General features: G+C 51.7%; 1 protein-coding gene across 2 annotated transcripts in view; it reads right to left on the bottom strand.

The window, feature by feature from the left end:
* Positions 1-23,727, bottom strand: part of SLC22A23 (solute carrier family 22 member 23) — a gene marked incomplete at both ends in the record, with an annotated part of 209,383 nt that overhangs the window by 10,167 nt on the left and 175,489 nt on the right. The window contains 6 exons of one of the 2 annotated variants that reach the window (XM_080710883.1): positions 7,972-8,095; positions 9,032-9,055; positions 9,170-9,202; positions 11,949-12,181; positions 13,951-14,053; positions 22,120-22,247. In XM_080710883.1, the coding sequence (XP_080567009.1) occupies positions 7,972-8,095; positions 9,032-9,055; positions 9,170-9,202; positions 11,949-12,181; positions 13,951-14,053; positions 22,120-22,247 (645 nt within the window). The remainder of the gene's footprint in view (positions 1-7,971; positions 8,096-9,031; positions 9,056-9,169; positions 9,203-11,948; positions 12,182-13,950; positions 14,054-22,119; positions 22,248-23,727) is intronic. The other variant, XM_080710884.1, reaches the window with a different exon arrangement.

The following is a 23,727-nucleotide window of genomic DNA, read 5'->3' as shown; positions in this document are numbered from 1 at the left end:
TGCCGTGAGGCAAGGCCGGTACTGGGGCCTCTAGGCCAGGATAAGAGCCTGCCGAGGGGTTAGGCCGGTGCTGGGGCCAGCGAGGCCGGCATCGGAGCCTGCCGTGAGGCAAGGCCGGTACTGGGGCCTCCGAGGCCAGGACAAGAGCTTGCCGAGGGGTTAGGCCGGTGCTGGGGCCAACAAGGCCGGCAGCGGAGCCTGCCGTGAGGCATGACCAGTGCTAAGGCCTCCGAGGCCGGGATCGGAGCATGCCGAGGGGTTAGGCCGGTGCTGGGGCCAGCGAGGCCGGCATCGGAGCCTGCCGTGAGGCAAGGCCGGTACTGGGGCCTCCGAGGCCAGGATAAGAGCCTGCCAAGGGGTTAGGCCGGTGCTGGGGCCAGCGAGGCCGGCATCGGAGCCTGCCTTGAGGCATGACCAGTGCTGGGGCCTACGAGGCCGGGATCGGAGCCTGCCGAGGGGTTAGGCCGCTGCTGGGGCTAGCGAGGCCGGCATCGGAGCCTGCCGTGAGGCAAGGCCGGTACTGGGGCCTCCGAGGCCAGGATAAGAGCCTGCTGAGGGGTTAGGCCGGTGCTGGGGCCAGCGAGGCCGGCATCGGAGCCTGCCTTGAGGCAAGGCCGGTACTGGGGCCTCGAGGCCAGGATAAGAGCCTGCCGAGGGATTAGGCCGGTGCTGGGGCCAGCGAGGCCGGCATCGGAGCCTGCCGTGAGGCAAGGCCGGTACTGGGGCCTCCGAGTCCAGGATAAGAGCTTGCCGAGGGGTTAGGCCGGTGCTGGGGCCAACGAGGCCGGCAGCATAGCCTGCCGTGAGGCATGACCAGTGCTGGGGCCTCCGAGGCCGGGATCGGAGCATGCCGAGGGGTTAGGCCGGTGCTGGGGCCAGCGAAGCTGGCATCGGAGCCTGCCGTGAGGCAAGGCCGGTACTGGGGCCTCCGAGGCCAGGATAAGAGTCTGCCAAGGGGTTAGGCCGGTGCTGGGGCCAGCGAGGCCGGCATCGGAGCCTGCCTTGAGGCATGACCAGTGCTGGGGCCTCCGAGGCCGGGATCGGAGCCTGCCGAGGGGTTAGGCCGCTGCTGGGGCCAGCGAGGCCGGCATAGGAGCCTGCCGTGAGGCAAGGCCGGTACTGGGGCCTCTGAGGCCGGGATCGGAGCCTGCCGAGAGGTTAGGCCGCTGCTGTGGCCAGTGAGGCCGGCATCGGAGCCTGCCGTGAGGCAAGGCCGGTACTGGGGCCTCTAGGCCAGGATAAGAGCCTGCCGAGGGGTTAGGCCGGTGCTGGGGCCAGCGAGGCCGGCATCGGAGCCTGCCATGAGGCAAGGCCGGTACTGGGGCCTCCGAGGCCAGGATAAGAGCCTGCCAAGGGGTTAGGCCGGTGCTGGGGCCAGCGAGGCCGGCATCGGAGCCTGCCTTGAGGCATGACCAGTGCTGGGGCCTCCGAGGCCGGGATCTTGGCCTGCCGAGGGGTTAGGCCGCTGCTGGGGCTAGCGAGGCCGGCATCGGAGCCTGCCGTGAGGCAAGGCCGGTACTGGGGCCTCCGAGGCCAGGATAAGAGCCTGCTGAGGGGTTAGGCCGGTGCTGGGGCCAGCGAGGCCGGCATCGGAGCCTGCCTTGAGGCAAGGCCGGTACTGGGGCCTCTGAGGCCGGGATCGGAGCCTGCCGAGGGGTTAGGCCACTGCTGGGGCCAGTGAGGCCGGCATCGGAGCCTGCCGTGAGGCAAGGCCGGTACTGGGGCCTCCGAGGCCAGGATAAGAGCCTGCTGAGGGGTTAGGCTGGTGCTGGGGCCAGCGAGGCCGGCATCGGAGCCTGCCTTGAGGCAAGGCCGGTACTGGGGCCTCGAGGCCAGGATAAGAGCCTGCCGAGGGGTTAGGCCGGTGCTGGGGCCAGTGAGGCCGGCATCGGAGCCTGCCGTGAGGCATTACCAGTGTTGGGGCCTCCGAGGCCGGGACTGGAATCCTGCCAAGGGGTTAGACTGGTGCAGGGGCCAATGGCCAGCATCGGAGCCTGGCGTGAGGCAAGTTCACTCCTGCGGCCTCCAAGGTCGGGACCAAAGCCAGCTTAGGGGTTTGACCGGTTCAGGGGCCAGCGAGACCAGAACTGGGTCCTCCCATGAGGCAAGGCCGCTGCGTGAGCCAGCGAGGTCTGGATAAGTCCACTGAGTAGCCAGGCCACTACTGGGACCATCAAGAGTGGGATTGGTACTTGCAACGCAGCATGCACAGAGAAATATCGCAGAAAATATAAATCAGACGCTTCTCTTAATCAGCAATAACTAGGAGGAAACGGGCAACAGGAAGAGGTTGAGCTATAGAAAGGGCCCTATAGTGAAGCAACTAATGTGACCAATCAGAGGGTATGTAATACTGGAGGACGGAGCCTCTTTAAAATGCAGGAGGTACATAAACAAATGTATCAAAGTAAATCACCAAAGAAGTGTGGGATGGAGGGAGGGGGAGGGAATGGGACGGGGGCTGGAGGAGGGCTAATTGGATGATGTGTGCTTGTATATCCTCTCAAGTCTTGTACTCCAATGTGATTGATATATGACTACAATGCACCAATTTAAAAAATAAATTAATTAAAAAAAAAAAAAAACATCTCTAGATTACCATACCCACTACAATATAAATGGTATATAAACGGTTGCTATATAGTATATTGTTTAGGGGAATAATGACACCCTCCAAAGTCTGTACACATTCAGACAGGACTATTTTCCCACATATTTTCCATCTGCAGTTGGTTGAATCTGTAGACATAGAACCCTTGGATACTGAGGGACAACTGTTTCTCTCGCCTCTAATATGGTAGGTTTGATTAGGGCGTTTAAGGTAAAGAGACAAAAGTAGCCCTTGCCCAAGGCCACCCAGGGATACAGCCTCTGGGATCACAGGGCTCCAGGCTCAAATCCCTGGCTCTTCCCTTCAGCCACGTCCCTGTCTCCCCAGTGCTCACTGGGCAGGTGCCGCTGGCAGGGAATGCACGTTGGCTCCAGGTCTGGTCACTTGCTATTTGCTATCAGATGTTAGATTGTTATTTTTTTTAAAGGCATACATCTTAAAAGAAAATAAGCAGATTCCAAAGGCCACCTTAAGCACCGGTCATCTGCTCATTCCTCTTTTTGAAGCATCCTTAGCGCAAAAGATAGACACTGGGACTTAGTTCAGGAAGGAGGGTCTCTAATAAGCCCAGTTTGCGTGTAAAAAATCTAGAAGAAAGGGCTGTGGCCACCAGAGTGGGAAGACGAGCAGGAAAGGGTAACAGGCAGTTGATAGGAGCTAAGCCTCCGAAGAATATGCAGACAAGAAAGCGGCTTCTCATGGTCTCCAGTACCAGCCTCCTGCCCCACGCTGCCCCTTTGTGAGGGGAAGGAAGCCAGTGCAGGCCCCATGAGCAGCTTCCAGATGGCGGAGAGACAAGATGACCTGCCACAGAAAAGCCACCGACTGCATCTAGACCAACCCAGGATCCCCAGGCCACTTCTGCCCAGGCCAAAGGGAGAGATGGGACCATCAGATACAGGGCCTTTCCCAGCCTGCCTGCATCTCACACCCAACTCCTAAAGCCTTGGAAGGAAAGCCCAGAAAAAGCTACTGCATGGCTGATGATAAACACCATCTGGACTGAGCCTAGGCATCGGGGAAGCAGCTCCCTGTAATATAGAGCCTGCCCGGCACAGAAACTAATGGGATAAGATTGTGTTCACCCTGCGTACTCTCCATCATTCTCAGGACAAGAGATTTCCATGAGTGTCTGCACAGAAAGCTTGTTACCTTTGCCTGTGTTTCCAGTCAGCTGCTCCTGGCATCTTAATCTTTGCTACTGTTCTTGCTCAGAAGCTGGGTTTGTAACACAGCTTTGTTCAAAAAGGCTGGTTTTACATAAAGAAAGAGGAAACGCAGGGACTTCCAAACCACCCAGCCTCACGTGTCTTGCATCTATCCGTGTGCAGTGGGGATGGCAGAAAGCCCACTTGCACCCCAGGGGCTCTGTGGGAATGGTTCTGCAGTGCCTTTGCAGAAGAGGGCTCCTTGCACGTCCATGGTGAGAAATGTGTTTTCTCAGGAAACTCCTAGAACTTCTTCCAGCCTGGCCGAGGCCCCTGGGGGCTCAACTAACTTCCTTTCGTCCTCTGAAGGTACAAAAACATCACCCAGGGTCACATTTTTTTTCCAGTTGGTCATCGGGGCGAGCTGAGCTTCAGGACCTGTTTGTTGAATTTCTATCCACAAATCATCTTTCCAGGTTCGCATCAAAGAGGAAATGGACACGGCATTTCCTTCAGTCTAGCTTGCTAAGCAGAATCTAACAATGACTAGCGAGGCTACCAATGACATATAAATACAGAGAGGTCAGCTGGAAACCCAGAAAGTCTAGCTGTGATTTTGGTACTGGGGAGTGAACCCAGGGGCATTCTGCCTCTGAGCTATACCCCCAACCCTATTTTATTGTATTTTTTTTTTTTTGTGGTACTGGGGTTCCTGGAAACCCTTCTACCTCCAGGCTACACTCCCAGACCTATTTTATATTTTTATTTGGAAACAGGGTCTCTTAAGCCAGCGAGGCTGGCTTCGAACCTGCACGATCCTCCTGTCTCCGCCTCCCAAGCGCGGGGATGACAAGCGTGCGCCATCACGCCCGGCTATTGTATGTTTTTATTTTGAGATAGGGTCATTCTAGGTTGCTAAGAGTCTCTTCACATTGCCGAGGCTGTCCTTGAACCTGCAACTCTCCTGTCTCAGCCCTCTCATGTACTGGGATTACAGGCGTGCACCACCATGCTCAGCTGCTAGATTCTTTTATAAAGAAAAAATTTCTAGGTGAAAAAAATGAAGTTGCTGTGTGCTTGAGATGTTTTCTAATGGCAAGCATGAAACAAGTTCCCGGCACAGCTCCTCTCTGTGGCATAAGAGAAGGTAGGAACAGGATGGATTATTCGACACTCAATTGCTTCTGTCTTAAGTATCCAGTACCTTGGCTTTTTTTTTTTTTTTTTTTTTTTTTACATGAACAAAGTAGCCCATAGGCTTGGCTCTTTTGAACAAATCTAAGAGAATGAATCAAGATGAGCTCATGTGAACATTCTACAGTCAGCATGACCACTGGAAATGTAAAAAAGAAAGGAAGCCCATGAACCTGTGGGTCTGCTCCTCCAGCCCTTCCCACTGCCAGAGGGGCTGAAATAATTAGTCTCATTACATCCTGCCTGCAACCAGAATGGCCTCTACTTGTTCCTCCAAAGAAACAAGTCATGCTGACTTCTAGGGTTCAGCCCACACCTGAGTAACTACCCATGCTCGCAATTTATATTTTTAAGCAGCAACATGTCTGAGAAATGCAATGATATTCCTAGAAAAAGTGAAAGGACATAGAAATGAAGATGAACTCTTTAGTGAGTCACAAAAAGCAAACACAGGTTGAGTATCTCTTATCCCAGGAGCAGAAATGTTTTGAAGTTTGGACATTTTTCAGATTTTGAAATATATATAATAAGGTATCTTGGGGAAGGGGACCCAAATTTATTTATTTATTATTATTTTTTTGTGGTACTGGGGGTAGAACCCAGAGGCTTTCTACCTCCGGGCTATACTCCCAGACCTATTTTCTATTTTATTTGGAAGCAGGGTCTCACTAAGTTGCTGAGAGCCTCGTTAAGTAGCTGAGGCTGGCCTCGAACCTGTGCGATCCTCCTGTCTCAGGCTCCCAAGTGCGGGGATTACAAGCGGGAGCCACCACACCTAGCCTGACCCAAATTTAAACATGGAATTCGTTTATGTTTCGTATATACATAGCCTGGAGGCAATTTTATACAATATTTAAAAGAATTATATCAATGAAACAAGATTTCATGGTGTGGAATTTTCTATTATGGTATCATGTTGGGGAAAAAAGTTGTGGATTTTGGAGCATTTTGGGTTTTAGATTTTCAGATTAGGAATGCTCAACCTGTGTTAGGAAAATGATATGACTACAGTTAAGTGGTGTGTATCATTCATATACTGTTTGATAAGTTTTTTGGTCCTTTTTGGTCGCCTGCTCAATCTCACGATTTGTTTTTTTTCTTTAATAGCCCTTGCCTGTTCAAGCCTCCTCAAGCACACATCACCGAGCTGTCCAGGGTAACCTCCAATTCTCACTGCAGCTATGCACCCACCTGCCCCCTTCCTGCAGACTCCCGACTTCTCCCGGCCCGGGGTCCCTGACGACGCCCCTTGACAGCAGGAAGTCGCTAGAGGATCAAATCGACATCCTTACCCTCCTTAAGCAAAAAGGCCGGGATAAGCTGGGTCCTGCACTCGTGTGACTTTGCATCACATGACCTCTGCACGGGCAAGGGGGAGCCGAAACCCCTGCGAGAATTGGGCGTTCCCCCGAGTAAAACCCCCATCTCGTGAGATGCATCCCTTGAAAAGGAGAGCCCGCGTCCTCTAGTTTCGGACAGGCGCGCGGGCCCCACGGTGCCTCGCCCTGATCCCCGGGAGAGCCGTGCCATTAAAACTTTACATGCCACGTGTACCAGACCTCGTATTTTTTTCACACTCCGCCGTACTCACATATTTTTTATTTTACTCGCATTATTTTTGATTTTGCCTAATACTGTTCTCTAGGGATAGCGCTAGAAGGGCTCAACCTCACCTTATGAATTAAAACGAAATCAGCTAAGCCAGGCGTGGCAGCTCGTGCTGTAACCCCAGCACTTGAAAGTCTGAGGCAGGAAGAGCTCAGGTTTCATTCCAGCCTCAGGAACTTAGCCACAGTACTTGCTAGGCTGAAGCAGAAGGGGCAAAGGTTTAAGGCCAGCCTCAGCAATAAGAGCGACCCTCAACAACCTAGGGAGACCCTATTTCAAAACAAAAAATAAGATAGGGCTGGGGCTGTAGGTCAGAAGTAGAATGCCAAGTACTCAAAACAAACAAACATCAAAAGTATCTAAGCACACGTTAATCACACCTTTCTGGGAAGTGTGAACCGAAGACAAACTCCATGAAGGCCAGAGTTGTGTTATTTTATTAACTTGACCTTCTGCCTGGCAAAAAGCGAGCTCTCAATATATCTTAACTAAGTCAGCGATACAACGTGCTGGAGCTCTCCCTCTGAAGCTTTCCTGTGGATTAGCGAGGCCAACTTCTCAGACCAGTAAAAAACAGGTCCTTTCTATTTTCGGTTTTTGTTTTCGTTTTTTTGGAAGATGGGATCTTGCTATGTGGCCCAGGCTGGCCTTGAACATGTGATCTTCCTGCCTCAGCCTCCCAGGTAGCTGGGATTACAAGTGCACGTACTGCTCCTTCCTTCCTTCCTTCCTTCCTTCCTTCCTTCCTTCCTTCCTTCCTTCTTTTCTTGTACTGGGGATAGAACCCAGAGGCATTCTATCTCTGAGCTACGCCCCCAGCCCTATTTTTTATTCTTTATTTTGAAACAGGGTCTCATTGAGTTGCAAAGGGCCTCACTAAGTAGCTGAGGCTGTCCACGAACAGCGATCCTCTGGTCTCAGCCTCCCAAATGCTGTGATTATAAGCCTGCGCCACCACGCCGGCAGCCTCCTCCTCCTCCTCTTCCTCCTCCTCCTCCTCCTCCTCCTCTTCTTCTTCTTTTTAATTGAAATAGCTTTGTTATTAAGGTCTTTTAGTAGAGCCAATAGCGCTCATGTTAGCCAAGTATGGCGTGATTACTCTATCTGCTTATCTCTGCTCGTTGCCAAGTTTCTTACACTCTGAACAGCAGTGGCCTCCACATTCCCCTGGTAACTGCCTGGACTGGATGGGACCCAAGGTCAAGCTGTCACCTGCCCCTGGGTGCCTTGGGGTCAGGAAGAAGCTGGCATCTGGCTGAGTCATGGCTGACGGGCCGGCACGCCTGGCACCCTGGTCCATAAGTCAGGGCGGGTGGGGCTGATGTGGGCCCAGGACAGGGAGCCTGGAGCCAGGGCCCATCCCTGAGTCCTGAGAGGAGAAGATGCGCGCCGCGGTGCCCGGGTACCCACCTTATCACTGTGGGGGTGATCTCTGCGCAGAAGAACACGCTGAGGCTTCCCACCGCGTGCGAGGCGAACATGCCCACGATGGAGAAGGCGATGGAGAACTTGTCCTTGACGCTGTCGCTCATCCCTGGAGGGAACCGGAAGAGGGGGGTGAGGCGGGAGAGAGGGGAGGAAGGAAAGCCAGGCGGGGCGAGGGCGCAGGGAAGCTGGGACCACCCCCAGGGGCTGCCCGGCACACTGGACGGTTAGTGTCGTGCGGCTCCCTGCCAACACCCGAAGGTGGGTCTGCATGCCCCAGCTCGCTCACAGCGGCCTGTGGGATTCCTCAGCCAGGAGCCAGGCCCGGCAGAGGGCAGGCCGGCTACGTCTTCGTTGCCAAACAGTTCTCTCCTTTCCTGGGCTCCTGGGAGCCTCAGTGGTTTCAGCCTTAAGTTTGATCTGCCCACCCCAAGGGGCAGGCAACCTTAGTGTTGATTTTTTTTAAATTTGAAACACGGTCTCCCTAAGTTGCTGAGGCTGGCCTCAAACCTGTGATCCTCCTGTCCTGGGACAGGAGGTGTGTGCCATAGTACTTAGCATCAGTGTTGATTTAAGAGAACAAAAAGCCAAATCATCCCTAAAGGAGAGTTCATGCGCCTGGAGGGAAAAAGGCTCAGCAGATGCCGGCGACACATCAGTGGCTCCAGAGCCCGCGGTGGGGAGCAGCGCAGCGCAGCGCAGCGCAGCGGCGGCAAGCAGCTAGGGGAGGCACATCTGGGCCAGCTCGGGACCCACCAGGGCTGCCAGGAGGGCCAGCGCTCCCCAGGGCGCAGGGGTCAGGCTGGGCCAGGCAGGGGCGGCAGCAGCGCAGATGCAGGGTGGGGGCTCGTGAGCAGCAAGCTTGCGCAAGTCCACGGGGACAGCGGCCTCCCCGGGCGGCATGGGCAGCCAAGGCCCTGCTCCCGTGGCCTCAGCGCGGGCCGGGGACGGAGGCACAGGTGCCAAGCTGCACAGAACGGGGCAAACACGAATCGCTGTCTCTAGTGGCAAGAGGGGCAGAGAATACGAATGCTTAGTGTCCAACCTACGGCCAACTTCAGCTGCAATTCTTGGAGGATCAAGGGGAGAGAAGAGAGAGAGGGAAGGAAAGAAGCGGTGAGTCTCGGACACTCCCAGGAGGACGCAATGAGAGGCGGGACACGGCGCAGTGTTTGGGACTCACCTGAGTCTGGATGCTGGCTGTATTTTCCAATCACTGGACTCACGGAGAGGGTGGTACCCAACACAGGAAAACAACAGAAGTGGGGAGAAAGGAAGGTGTGGGGTTACCGCCATGTGTTCCCTGTGACTGGTCCCTCCCTCCTTCCCTCCCTCCTTCCCTTCCTCCTTCCCTCCCTCCCTTCCTTCCTTCCTTCCTTTTCTTCCCCTCTCTTCTGGGGATTGAACCCAGGGCATTCTCCCTCCAAGCTCCCTCCCAGCCCTTTTCAGTTTTTATTTCTTTGGAAACAGAATCTTGCTGAGGCTGGCCTTGAACCTATGATCCTCTGGTCTCTGCCTCCTGAGTACTGGGATAATAGCCGAGCACCACGGGGCTTTTTCTGACACCAGCTTCTTTCTATGTCTGGAATGGCACTGGCCTGGGCAGTGGATTTCACACTGGACTACACAAAGACCTTTCTGTTCAGAAAACTGAAGTCTCACTGGCCTCAGAGCCTGGGGAGACAATGCCATCCTCTCAGCTCACGGACCCCAGCGAACCCAGAGGGCAGATGGCCTCGCGTGTATAGTTATTCCAGGGTCGCTGCCGGTTGGTCTGCGTCTGCCTGCACCAAGCTCTGCCCCTCCCGGCTGCTTGCCCTTTGACCACAGTTCCCCGGCATTCTTGCTCGAGGGCGAGGAGGGCATTTGTGACACCCTGCCACATCCGCCCCATCTGTGAGCTGGACAGAGGCCCTCTGGAAGGGCAGCTAGGGCAGTGCCCGCCAGGGGCCAGGGCCAGCAGGAGACAGATGCCACTTGTCCACTTCCATTATTAGTCACTGCTGCAAATGCAGTTGGTCTAACTGCAAGCTACAGAAGGCATAAGAACTAGCCCAAGTTAGAGAGATCACTCCCGCCGGGCGTGGTGGCGCACACTTGTAATCTCCGCGCTTGTGAAGCTGAGACAGGAGGATCGCACAGGTTCGAAGCCAGCCTCAGCTACTTAGTGAGGCTCTTAGCAACTTAGTGAGACCCTGTTTCCAAATAAAGTGTAAAAATAGATCTGGGAGTATAGCCCAGAGGTAGAAAAGCCCCTAGGTTCCATCCCCAGTACCACCAGAAAAAAAAAAAAAAGATCACTCCTGAGTTCGAAACTAGCTATTCTAAAATCTGTTTGGTCCAACAAGGATGCTTTGGTCTGGGGTGAATGGATAGTCATTGCGTCTAGTTCAGAGAGCCGGGGTCAGCTTTTCTTGTCCAGAAGGGGGGCACCTCCCAGTGTACCCAGCCTGTCCCAGGAGGACTGTGCCTGGGCGTGAAGAGGCAGCCCTCACTGTGAACAGAAGACGGTCCTGCTCGCTCGGGGCTGGCCAGGGGCTGGCCAGGGGCTGCAGGGCTGCTTCTCTCGTACACCAGGGCAGGCGTTTTTGTGAAGAGCTGCACTGAGCTTGCTGGAGGGACTAGATGGATCCTCTAGCTTTTTCTCAGACCGTTTTTGACATTCATTGTGGAAGTTTTGGGTCCATAAAGAAGCTGACAAACTTGGGAATGTGTGGAAAAGCAGTGCCCTCGTAAGGGTGTCGGAACAGATCTATGCGCCCCTCAATGTCACATAAAAGAAATAAGTTCTTTGTTCTCGGCCACGTGGTGAGTCACACAGAAATAGTCTGCTCATCAGCAAGTCATATGTACCGGGACTCCCAGGGCCTGGCGTGCCGGGGAGTCACGGTGCAGCTGGGGCGTCACGGTGCAGCCGGGAGGCTCTGAGTTGGGGGTGGGGAGGGCGGAAAGCCAGCACCCTCAGGGGCAGAGACCAGAGATGCTCTGATTAAAGCCCATCCTCGCCGGGCGTGGTGGCGCATGCTTGTAATCCCCATGCTTGGGAGGCGGAGACAGGAGGATCGTGCAGGTTTGAAGCCAGCCGTGCTGGCTTAAGAGACCCTGTTTTCAAATAAAAATATAAAAAAATAGGTCTGGGAGTGTAGCCCAGAAGTAGCAGGGTTTCCACGAACCCCAGTACCACCAAAAAAAAAAAAAAAAAAAAAAAAAACCCAAAACAAAACCCTATCTTCCCCAAAGCAATTTTTTTCTTTTTTTTCTTTTTTTTTTTGGACTGGGGGTGGAACCCAGAGGCTTTTTACCTCCGGGCTATACTCCCAGACCTTTTTTTTTTTAAAAATATTTTATTTGGAAACAGGGTCTCACTAAGTTGCTGAGGCGGGCTTTGAACCCTTGCGATCCTCCTGTCCCAGCCTCCCAAGCACGGGGATTATAAGTGTGCGCCACCACACCCGGCCCAAAGCAGTTTTTTTAAGTTTTTGACTTTGGGGTGACCACTCAGGTTACAGAAAATGTTCCTCAAGACTCTTCCAGTCCTGCTATAGTTTGGGTCTCAAATGTCCCCAAAGGCCCATGTGTTGGTCACCAGCCTATGGCATAACTGGGAGGTGATGGAAACTTTAAGAGGTAGGGCCTAGTGAAAGGAAGTGAGGTCCTTGGGCGCCTGTCCTCAAGGGGCTGTGGGGGTGCTGGGCCCTCCTCTTCCTCTTCCTTACTTCTTGGCCACTATGAGGTAACACATGCTTCCGCCATAATGTTCTGCCTCACCACAACCCCAAGGACGGAGAACCAACGACCATGGGCTGTAAGCCAAATTAAACCTTTCCTCTCTTTCAGCTGATTGCCTCAGGCATTTTGTTATAGTAAAAACAAGCTGAGGACACACCTTCCAGTCTTTGCAGCTTACCAGCTCCCTTCCTCCAGGAACTCCCTAGCCCATCCCTCTTTCTCAGTCCACTCACGGTTGAGGAGCCCGAGCTGCAGGAGCGAGGCCAGGGCGGTGAGGATCATGAAGAGCAGCAGCCCTCCTCTGCGCCCAAGGAACCTGACAACTAGGCACATGGCCAGGCAGGAAGCCAGTGCGATGCTGGCCATGGTGTAGTAGTCAGCATAGAAGTTCTCCAGCAGCGGCACCTTCACCTCATGGCCCATCATGCTCCTTGCAAAGCAGTGGTGGATCCCGTACCCTGTCAGCCTGCAGGAGACACACACGTGCACACACACACACCAAAAGGGGTGGTGAGCAGAAGTGCACAGATGCATGGGGTGCTCCATCTCCTGGGGTAACCAGGAGAAAAGGAAGCAATGTAATGTATGAGGGGAAAACCTGCTCTCACCAGGCATGAGCCTATGACCAAATGCAAAAGAAACCACGTCAAAGAAATGTCCACATAACCTCTTATGTAGCACATGGGCGTGGTGCAAAGTGTGGTCTGTGAACTCCTAGTCTTTCAGCGGCCCCATGTGAGCCGTGGTTAGGCCCAGGTCACAGATGAACAATCAGGCACTGAGGTGATGGCCTCTGGGACTCGCTCTCCCCTTCTGGGCTCTCAGGGTTCTGGGAATGTGGGAATCCATCTGGAGAAAGGCCTCTGGAAGTCAGGCCAAAGGAAGACATTTGGTCTTCAGGAGACTTTCTGATTTGTCTTATTCTTTTTCTTTTGATGCTAGGGATTGAACCAAGGGGCATTCTACTTCTGAGCTACACCCTATACCTTTTCATTTTGATCCAGGGGCCAAATAAGTTGTGGAAGGTCTCACTATGTTGCCGAGGCTGGCCTTGCGCTTACGATCCTCTGGTCTCAGCCTCAAGCACTGGGATTACCGACTTGCGCCACCAGCCTGGCTGAATGCTTTTCTTTTTTCTTGCTTCTCTCCTATGCTGGCCCTGGGTCCAGCTCTTTACTGAACCTCATGAACATATAAACCTGATAGGAAATGTGCACCCCAGGAACCACCCTGGAAAACAGGAATGAGAACATGGCTGAGCACCCCAGGGAGATTGGTGATGCCCCGTGTCTATGTCCGGGGCTCGGCGGGGTCCCTTAGGATATGGCTGTGTGTGAAATGCTGGAATGTCACAAGAGCTGGTTGTTATAACAGCTGTCAACAACCATCTCAGAGCCACACCTTCCCCTCTCTCTCCTGAAGGCCTTTTCATGCTGCAGGGGAATCTAAGCACTATTCATCTGACCTTCAGACTGCATCAAGGTCAACTACCACCAACCCCTTCCCCTGCAGGGGGCAGCCACCCTTGGCCAAGTGAATGCATTTCCACTCTGGAGATCCTGGGCCGAGGACCCAGCGCCTCCGTGCAGACCGTTTTACAATCTAAGCATCGACTTGACTCGGTTAGTCTCCTGGGAGCCTGGGTGAATTTCTTTTCTTCCTGGCCTGCTGGGACCTCAGGGCAATCGTCTACCTTTTTGTTCTGGTAGAAATGAAGCACGTTGACCGCAACAGTTAATTTTAAGATAATGACACTGGGGACATTGATTTCCCCCTCTTCCCATCAGAATCATGAAAATTGGAACTCGCTCTTTCCTCTATGCCAAATTTTGTGGCTTTTTTTTTTCAACACAAAAGTCGGGGTAGTCATTCAGTTCCTATTAGCACGATTAGCCTATGTGGCATCTGCCTTGGATTGGAGTGCAGTAAGACCACCAGGATTCACTCTGGTCAAACGCAGAAAGAGGGTGTTATCCCAAGGACACATCTGTGCAAGGCCCAGCACCCTCCATCTATCTATCCCTGTGCAGGACACAGGGCAAGATGGCTGGCAGTGTGGGGGCCCCTGGCTGGGTGGTGGATATCTTCATAGAAAGGCAGCTCTGATGGGGGGTATCACACTTCCCGGGCCCTTTCACAGAGCCGGCCTGAGAGCAGGCCTGAGTCCAGCCGGGGTGGGGAGGATTGGCCCTGCGGCCCCTCTTGACCGGGCCACCCACATCCCTTGTGACTCACGAGTTCACACACAGGACCACGATGTTCTTCCACAGGTTCCGGGTTCCCACCACCTTCACGATGCACACCTTCTTGGGTCTCCGGGAAAGCTCCTTCTCCAGCTCTGTGAGAGACAGACAGACGCCATGAGCTTGGCAGGGTGAGAGGTTCCGACCCGGGCATTACGCAAAGGGGAGGAAGCCACTTTTTCCTTTAAGCCAGGGGATGGAGCCAAAGCATGCCGTGAGGGTGTTTTCACCACAAACCCTTTTCTTGGAACCAGGCAGGGGACACACAAATAAACAAGCAGGTCAAATCATTTGGCTTTTGTCTGAGTGCTATACTCAGTGATGACAGTCCAGGTTACCGAGCTCCTAATGAGGCCCTGGGTAAATGAAACAACGGCTTTTTTCCTTATAGAATCTGATTCCACCTGTCACTCATGGCCCGGAGAACCACAGGCTGAGGTGCTTCTTAACCTCCTGGGGCAGCATGTACCATGATTGTGGCTATGTATACACACAAATATACACATCCTTATGTATATGTACACACATGTGTACATACGTTCATGTGCATGTTTTAGTCAAGTCTTTGGGAGCTGGGGCTGGGGTGTAGCTTAGTGACAGACCACATGCTTAGCAAGCGCAGGTCCTGGTTCCATTCCCAGCATCAAAAACATGACACAAGCCAGGTGTGGTGGCTCATGCCTATAATCCTAGTATTTGAGAGACTGAGACAGGAGGATCACAGGTTCATGGCCAGCCTCAGCAATTTATCAAGAACCTTGGAAACTTAGGTCCTGTTTCAAAATGAAAATTTAAAGTTGGGCATGGTGGCACATGCTTGTAATCCCAGCATTTCGACGACTGAGACTGGAGGATCGTGGTTTGCAGATAGCCTCAGCTATTTAGTGAGGCCCTTTGCGACTCAGTGAGACCCTGTTTCAAAATAAAGAATAAAAAATAGGGCTGGGGGTGCAGCTCAGAGGTAGAATGTTCTTGGGTCCAATCCCCAATACCTCCTCCTTCAAAACAAAACAAAACATAACAACAACAACAAAAAAACCTACACACACAAAAAAAATAAAAAAAGTTGTTGTCTGGGTATGGTGGCATCTGCCTGTAATCCCAGTATGTGGGAGGCTGAGAGGAGAATTGCAGGCTCAATGTCAGTGCACAATAACTTAGCAAGATTGTTTTAAAATAAAAATAAAAAGGGCTGGGGTACCGCTCAGTGGTAGAGTGACCTGGGGTTCAATTCCCAATACTGCAGAACTGAACAAGTTGGGAGCTGAACAAGGCAGGTAAGATTTTGGCTTAAAAGGTCGTGACTATCCAACTAGGCGACCGAGATTCTGTTGAGGCTCAGAGTAGCTGTAAGCCGTTCTGACCGAGCATGACGCACTCACTCCACGGTCACATTAACCAGGCGAGGCGTCTGCTGAACACTGGTGCTGACCTGGCAATTTGACAGAGAAGATCAAAACAGGGAAAGGCCTGGGCCCCAGGAGCTCTGGCCACGTGCCCGGGAACAGCAACACCCCACACTCAGCCTTTTTTGGGGGGTCCCCTCTGCTCTCTGGCCAGGACATGTCCTTGGGGAATCATGTGCTACACCTCACAGGGTCCATGGAACAGGGGGCTCTGTGTCACTAGCACCCCCAAAAACACACAAGGAGTGTATTTCACTGTGCAATTATGACAGCAACAGTGTTTAGAAACATTTCTGCTCCATTAAAGTCTTATGAGACCCAGGCTGTGTCTGTGGTCCTTCACTGACCAAAACATCGTTATACAATGTAGGGCAGTCTCTCTAAAGAACCTGGAAATATTATGATTAGCAGATACTCTTAGATCCAATGACCCGGGACATCTTCACTGCCATAAAACTCACCAGAAACCAATGGTAACAGCCCCACTGTCTCACCAGGCGAATCTCCCAAGGAAATTTGCATGTTTATCGACAAGTTTATATAATATTAAGGTGGTTTCTTTTTTTTTTTAAATGGGGCCCATACTTAACTGCTAATGCATTATTGTATATGAAATATGTTGTTAAAGAAGCCATAGAAATTGCATTATGAACTAAGATTTTTTTAAAATAACATTAAGCCCTAGAGCCCGGTCTAAGAATTGACTGTAGTCTACAGAGGTAACTGCATTATTCTAAATGGAATTAAATTAACCTTTGCAGGGATATCGATGTTTTGTCAGGGTCTCTGTTACTCACATCACCCGCCTCCCAAAGACAGCAGAAAACTTCCTTAGCCCTCAGTGTGTTTTCTGGAACAAAACCCCACAAACTGAGTTATAAGCAACACGGGCTAGCTTCTCAGACCCTGAGAGGACACTGAAGAAAGAGGCCTAGCTGTCTCTATTGTTATCAGATTTTGGAAGCCTAGGGACTTTTCTCAATATCTTGTGCGTGGAAATAATAGGAGCCCCCAAAGGCTTCTGGAGAGCTGATCAGATGTGAGCCCCGGGGGTGCTGTTGCTATAGGCATGCACCTGCTGCCCCCTTCCCAAACCTTGAACTTTCTTGATTTGGAGCCATTAAAAAACATTTCAAACCAAAGCCAGGCATGGTGGCGCACGCTTGTAATTCCAGCATTTGGGAGGCTGAGACAGGAGGATCGTGATTCGTGGACAGCCTCAGCTACTTAGTGAGGCCCTTTGCAACTCAGTGAGACCCTGTTTCAAAATAAAGAATAAAAAAAAAAAGCTGGGGGTATAGCTTGGAGGTAGAATGCCCCTGGGTTCCATCCCCAGTACTGCAAAAAAAAAAAACAAAAAAAAACAAAAAAAACAAAAAAAACCAAAACACCAAACAAAACCCCCCAAAACATTTCAAACTGAATCATAAAAATAGCCTACTTTGTGTGTGTGCTTGTGTGTGTGTGTGTGTGTGTGTGTGTGTGTGTGTGTGTGTGAATGGGGATTGAACACAGGGGCTTCTACTTCTGAGCTATACCCCCCAGCCCAGATTTATTTTTTATTTTGAAGCAGGGTCTTGCTAAGTTCCTGAAGGTCTAAGTTACTGAGGCTGGTACAAACCTGACATCCTCTTTTCTCAGCCTCCCAAGTACTGGGATTATAGGCATGCGCCACCACTCCTGACCAAGCCTACTTAATTTTGCCCAGACAGGTATGTCTAGCAGTACCCTGTGACCCCCCATTCTTCTGCACTTCCCGAACCTCGTGTGGTCAGTGCCAGAGGTGTGGGTGTGTCAGGACCTGACAGGCCTGGACAGAGAAGCTCAGCTTCGTGCTCTTGTTAGCATCCTTGGGAAAGCCATGCACAATACTGCCCCTTATTGGAGTTACCTACGGTTGACAGGCCTTAGTTTCCTGTAGTGGTCTGAAAATATTACATGGAAAATTCCAGATATAATGTAATTCACAAGTTATCAGTAACTTTGGTTATAATATATTGCTATAATCAGTCTATTTTGTTAGTCACTGCTGTTAATATCACTGCCTACTTTGTAAATTAAACTATGATATATATATATATATATATATATATATACACATATATATATGGAAAACCAGAGCCTATACAGGTTTTGGTGCTGCCTGTGGTTTTAGGCATCCCCTGGGGAGCCTGGACCGTCCCTAAGCCTGGGAACAAGGGAGGGCTATGTTGTGTACTCTGAGCCCGGCTCCTCACCTGTGAAGTGGGACAAGGTGCTGTGTGAGCCCCGGAGGTGGGATGGACACAAGGCACCCACACGGCACATCCCTCTAACACGGTACTGTGAGGAGCAGAAGCCATAGGCCAGCGGCACAGAAGCAAGGGCCCTGGGGTCGCATCCCTGCTGCATCACTTGGCAAGTTGCTAAGACAGAGTGTGGCAGGGGAGGACAATCCCCAGGTCTACCTGGCTCTCAGGGCTGAGGGAGCCCTGGGTGCACTGCAATTGGGCGACTTGGATCACATAGGCTTGGCCGCCCATCCTGGCAGTGCTGGGGCATGCTGGCTTCCCCAGGGGGTTTTATTGCAGAGGTCTCCATGCAAGAGGACAAGGGCCACTGTTCCCACATATGGCTCTCTCCCAAGCAGGGAAGGAAGGCAGTGTGTCTACTGCTGGGCTGTCATGGGGTGGGACTTGGCAATGGTGAAGGGTCACCACTCCCCAACACTCAGCCTCTTTGGGCCCACCTGGGTGAACTGATGCTCTGCCCCTCATGAGGCTCTGATGTGGGTCAATGCACATGGAGGGTTTCCCCACACCCTGCAGCTTTGTTGGCTCTGTGCTGGCCTCGCCATTGCTGGAAGCAAAGGGCTGAGCTTGCATTCCAGGGTTTCTTTCTGCAGTGTGCTATAGTTGATATGGCCACATTTGGGACTGGCAAGACTTCAGCTAGCAATGTCCAGAATCTTGGGAATTATGGCTCCAGGAGAGCTGTCATTACTTGGACATATCATGTGACCTGGCGAAAATGACACTCAGGAACAAATCCGAGAATCTCAAGTATTTCAACTGTGTATGCCACCAAGAACATCAGACACAAGCCGGGCGTGATGGCGCATGCTCAAAGACAGACTGTAGATAGCTTTGAAAGAAGAATGGTGATGAAAAATTATGAAACATTCGGTTTTCCTCCAACAAAAACCCAAGTTTAGGATGCATGAACATGGATATGAAAAGTCCCCATTCAACCTACCCCATCTGTAACCAAGCTCAAGACAGTCATCTGCCCAGAGGCGATCCTTCTTGGCCACAGGACAGGGTTTGTGTAGTCCACAGTTATTTGTGGAACTCCTGCTACCTGTCAGGTCGTCTTTGGTGCTGGGGGTACAACAGCCAGCTCTGCAGATGGGGGTGGGTTCCACCTGGCCAAGCCTGTGGCCCCACAGGGCTGACAGGCACCACTGAGGAATCTGATGAAACCCTCATTAAGGCCACGATGGGTGAAACAGGCAGGAGCTGCAGCTGTGATGATGTTCGGCGGGAGGGCTGCTTTGGGCTCTGAGGAGTTGGCCAGCCTGAGGAGAAGGGTCACCGCCCCCCAGCACTGCGAGGAAAGGGCAGCGTCAGTGAGGACAGGGGACATTCCTGGGATGGACTCTGTGGGACGAAGAGTGTGGGAGCCCTGCAAGGGCCAGGGTGTCTAGGGGAGGTAGACAGGGATTAGGCAGAGTCTGTGAGGCTGCTTGGAGGATGTGGGGATCTATTCTAAAGGCTCTGGGAAAACACCAAAGGGTTGGCTTTTTCTTCTTTTTTAAATTTCCTTTTTGGTGCTAGGGATTGAACCCAGGGACATTCTACCTCTGAGCTATACCACCAGCCCTTTTTATTTTGGAACAGGGTCTCACTCACTTACTGAGGGCCTCCTTGTGTTGATGAGGATGGCCTTGAACCTGAGATCCTCCTGTCTTAGCCTCCTAAGTACTGGGATTACAGGCGTGCCCCACCACGCTCAGCTAACACCAAGGAGTTTGTAAGGAGGTGGTGATGTGATCAGATGGTGCCTGCTCTGGCTGCAGACGGGGGAGGGACAGAAGGGAGGAAGGTACTGGGCTGGTGGACCAGTTGGCTGTATGGGGAGTGAGACTCATAAGAGACCAGGAGCTAGTTGAGGGCGACTAGAAGAGGTGACGGGAAGAGGGTTTCAAGCAGAAAAGGGAGTCTGAGCTAAGAAGATGCAAGTGGCATATTTGGCCAGATAAAACAGGCTGCCTCTCCCAAGAGCTCCCCAGCTTTGCTTCATGCTGTATGACAGACAGGAGGCGACAGAGAGCACAGGCAGAGGTGCCAGCTGTGCCCCGGCAGAGTGACTGTGGTGGGGATAAGGCCTCGCTCCTCTTTTTATAAGACACATGTACCTCTTGCCCAGCCTCCTGCCTGGGACACATGGATAGAAAGAGGCATTAACAAAATTTATGTGCAAAGAATTGGGAGGAGGAGGAGGAGAAAGAGGAGGAGGAGGAGGAGAAAGAGGAAAAGGATTTAATGGCCCTTTCCAAAACTAGGAGGGAAATGAATCAGTGTAATTAGGATGGAGAAAACAAGTTGTTCCCAGACAATATTTTAACCTGCACAAAGCAGAGTGTGATGATTCAATTAGGGGAAGGCCAGAAACAAATGTACAGAGAGGCTGGAGAGCATTGGCCGCTAATGAAGGGCCTGGGCCAATTGGGGAAGCTATCTGGACGGCCCAAAGTGAGCAAACCTGGCCCCGAGGGGAAACCTTAATTTGATGCTCGGTCCTTTCCAAACACATCAGTGGGGCCGGCCTCCGCTCTCAGCAGCACAGCAAAGCCCTTCTGCCAGACACTCTGGGTTCGAATCCCAGCTCAACTACTTAGTGGCCACGTGACCTCAGTTCTCTGGCAGGGCCACTCAGCTTCCCTGTGCCTCAGTTTACTCATCCGCAAATAGGGATCATTACAGTTCCTCCTTCGCAGGACTGCTCTGAAGAAATAGCTTAATGCGTGTAAGGCACTGAGGGTTACATAGTAAACACCAGTTAATATTTGCAAATCCTTTGGAAGCAGGACAGCCGTATAAATACGATGTGAGTATCATCTTGTCTACCATCCCTGCCCTTGGAGAAAAGGGACCACAGGGGCCCCTTTGACCCACCAGCACTCAATGTCCTCAGTGTAGACCAGACCTGGCTCCCGTCCATCCTCATCCCAGGGAGGCCAGAGCTCTGAGGTCAGCCTGCATTCTTCTCCTGTGCTGACTAAGCCACACCTGGCCCAGCAGGTGGTGGCCCGGCTTGCAGTCCCTGTGCACAGGTGGAGGCTGGGGTGACATCGCGGCCAGGCAGTGGCACCTCAGCTGCTCCTGATGACCCAGAGCCCCAGCTCTTCTGACTGGGGAGTCTAATGAGAAGGCCCTTGAGGCATTCTGGGCTTTTCTTTGATCCTGTTTCTCACCTGTCCCTTTCCCATTGGGAATGGAGACCTACAACGCACATTCTCCTACCTGGCTCAGGTCCCTGCTCACCTGTGCCTTGGAGCCAGGCCCACCCTCCAGCACATCTAACCATTCCTTGTCGCCTTGCAGCTCCTGCTCCAAGTGCCCCTAGGGTAAGCCTAGGCTTGTCTCCTTCTCTGCTCTAGAATGATTCCTGGCATGTGTCAGGCATTTAGTAACTATCTATGAATGAATGAATGAATGAATAAATGAATGAATTATGATCGTCTCAAAGATTTCCGAGAGTGGGGGAAATGTGCCTACTCTCTCTTGGACAAGAGCCTCTCGGATAAGACCTCCTGTCTCAGCCCCCCCAAGTACTGGGATTACAGGGAGAATAACTGAGTTACCCAAGGTCTTCAGGTTGAGGGGCATAGGTCCTTCAGTTTCCCAGAAGGAGACCTGTACACTTCCAAAAACAGAACCTCTTGTGGTGCTTACTGCAAATTCAAGTGCATTGCAGGGCCTATTTCTGGTGCCAAAGAGGCCTAGGGACCTGGATGTGCATACCTATCTCATTATCTCATGACTTTTTTTTGTTTTGTTTTGGTACTAAAAATTGAACTCAGGGCCATTCTACCTCCAAGCTATACCTCCAGCCTTTTTAAACTTTGAAACAAGGTCTTACTAAGTAGCTGAGGGCCTTGCTCAGTTTCTGAGACTGGCTTCAAATATGTGATCCTCCCAAGTACTGGGATTACAGGCGTGCGCCACCACACCTGGCATATGGTCCTCCAGCTGAAGCCCCACCTAGCCTAGGATTATGCCACTGATTCACAAGAACTCTATGGATCTGAAGCACTGTACAAAAACTATTTTTAAGGTTCTTCTGTTGCCCAACAAATAGGTCATGGACAAAAATAGAGAATGGCAGCATGCTGAAGGTCATTCTTGGGAAAAGAGAACTCAGCCAGGGCTTTGGCAGCTTTGGGGCCTGGCAGGGCAGGCCGGCAAGGTTGGGTGCCACCCAGCCAAATATACCCAGGGAAGATCAGGTGCTCATGCCCCGCTTCTGAACTTAGACAGGTAATGAAGAGTACCACAGGGGCTTGAACTTGATGGCCAAAGGATTCAACACCGAGAACGTGGAGGAGATTTTAATCCACTGTCATTCCTAGACTCTCGATGCTAAGGCAACCCTTCTTCAAGCCACATGATGCGGAGGCAAAGAGCCGGTGAGGATGGCTGTGTGGTACAGCAAAGCAGCCCGGCCACCAGCGGGCTGCCGATAGAGCCCCTGACAGCCCACCGTGTACTCACCCGGCATCACGCCCTTGATGTCGCTCTCCGGGCTCATACAGTTCTTCTGCGTGAAGTGCAGGATCAGCTTCTTGGCAGCCTCAAACTGCTGGGTAGCCATCAGCCACCGGAGGGACTCGGGGAATATCCTTCAAAGACACAAAGGGAATGGTGGGATGTCTTGTGATTCTGGGGGGCACTGAGGAGTGGGCGCCCAGGTGTGGCGCTCCGCCCAGGTGTGGCGCTCCGCCCAGGGGCGGGATGCTGGGCAGCCCATCAGGGGAGGTAGGCTCGTGGCCACCGAAATGCCTCCTTTAAGCGTGAACCCCAAGACTTCAAAAATTAAAACATTCTAACAGCTCTGCTAAGGAATCCATGAATGCCTTTCAAATAACTATGACTTTTTTTTTTGGGGGGGATGTTGGGAAGGGAACCCTGAGCTTCTTCATGCATGCTGGGCAAGCACTCTACTACTGAGTGACACCCTGACCCCATCACAGAGTTGCTTTTTATACTTTTCCTGGTGCACTGTAATTACACACTGTAGTGAGATGCAAAGTGGTACATCAACACGTGCACACGGCGCTGGTGTATCCCCTGCAGCCACTGACTCCCTTCTCTTCCTCCCCATACGTGTTAGTGAGTTGGTAGTGATCCAGCCAGGGAATTTCTAAAGCATATATAAGCAATTCAGGGAGGGCTGCTGCTTTTGCTGTGTTTTGTCACAAAATATAAGTATTGATAGAATAATTTTAAGAAATAACTCCTAATATGACCACCCTGACCACTATTTTATACTTTTACACATTTGAAGGCTCACTGTCACAGCTTCCTTTTAGAATCATGTCCATTTTGCTACTAACTGCAAGTATTTCTCCCAGAGATGATGCCCCCACCCAGTGGCTTTCAAGTTTTATTAGCAACAGAGTGTGTGTGTGTGTGTGTGTGTGTGTGTGTGTGTGTGTGTGTGTAGGAGGGATTAAACCTAGGGGTGTTCTACCTCTGAGTTATACATAAGTCTCATTTTATTTTATTTATTTATTTATTTTTTATTTTTTTGGTGGTACTGGGGTTCCTGGAAGCCCTTCTACCTCCGGGCTACACTCCCAGACCTATTTTTACATTTTTATTTGGAAACAGGGTCTCCTAAGCCAGCGCACGCGGCTGGCTTCGAACCTGCGCGATCCTCCTGTCTCCGCCTCCCAAGCGCGGGGATTACAAGCGTGCGCCACCACGCCCGGCTAAGTCTCATTTTATTTTGAAAAAGAATCTTGCTAAGTTTCTGAGGGTCTTTCTAAGTTGCCACAGCTGATTTCAAGTCTGTGATCCTCCACTCTCAGACTCCCAAGAACTGGAATTATAGGTCCGAACCACCATGTCCAGCTCAGAATCTTTTTCTTTTAAAGACAAAATCTTGTGAGGAGCCCCAGTTTGGAATAAAAAGAAAAACAAAACCAAACAAAATTTCCCAAGGCCTAGTGTTTTATTTTCAATTAATTTTGTAAATTTGTATTTATGACAATATTTGCAAGAAAGTAGGAAAGAACAATGTATCTGTTTGGGGCAGAGTTTGGTATATATTTTTTTCCCTGTAAAAGTTAGCATTTTAGACTCTGAGGGTAAAATTGT

Source organism: Muscardinus avellanarius (assembly GCF_963383645.1).
Source record: "Muscardinus avellanarius genome assembly, chromosome: 14".
Lineage (NCBI taxonomy): Eukaryota > Metazoa > Chordata > Mammalia > Rodentia > Gliridae > Muscardinus > Muscardinus avellanarius.
Note: the sequence above shows the minus strand (reverse complement) of the source record. Positions and strands in the feature narration are given on the sequence as shown.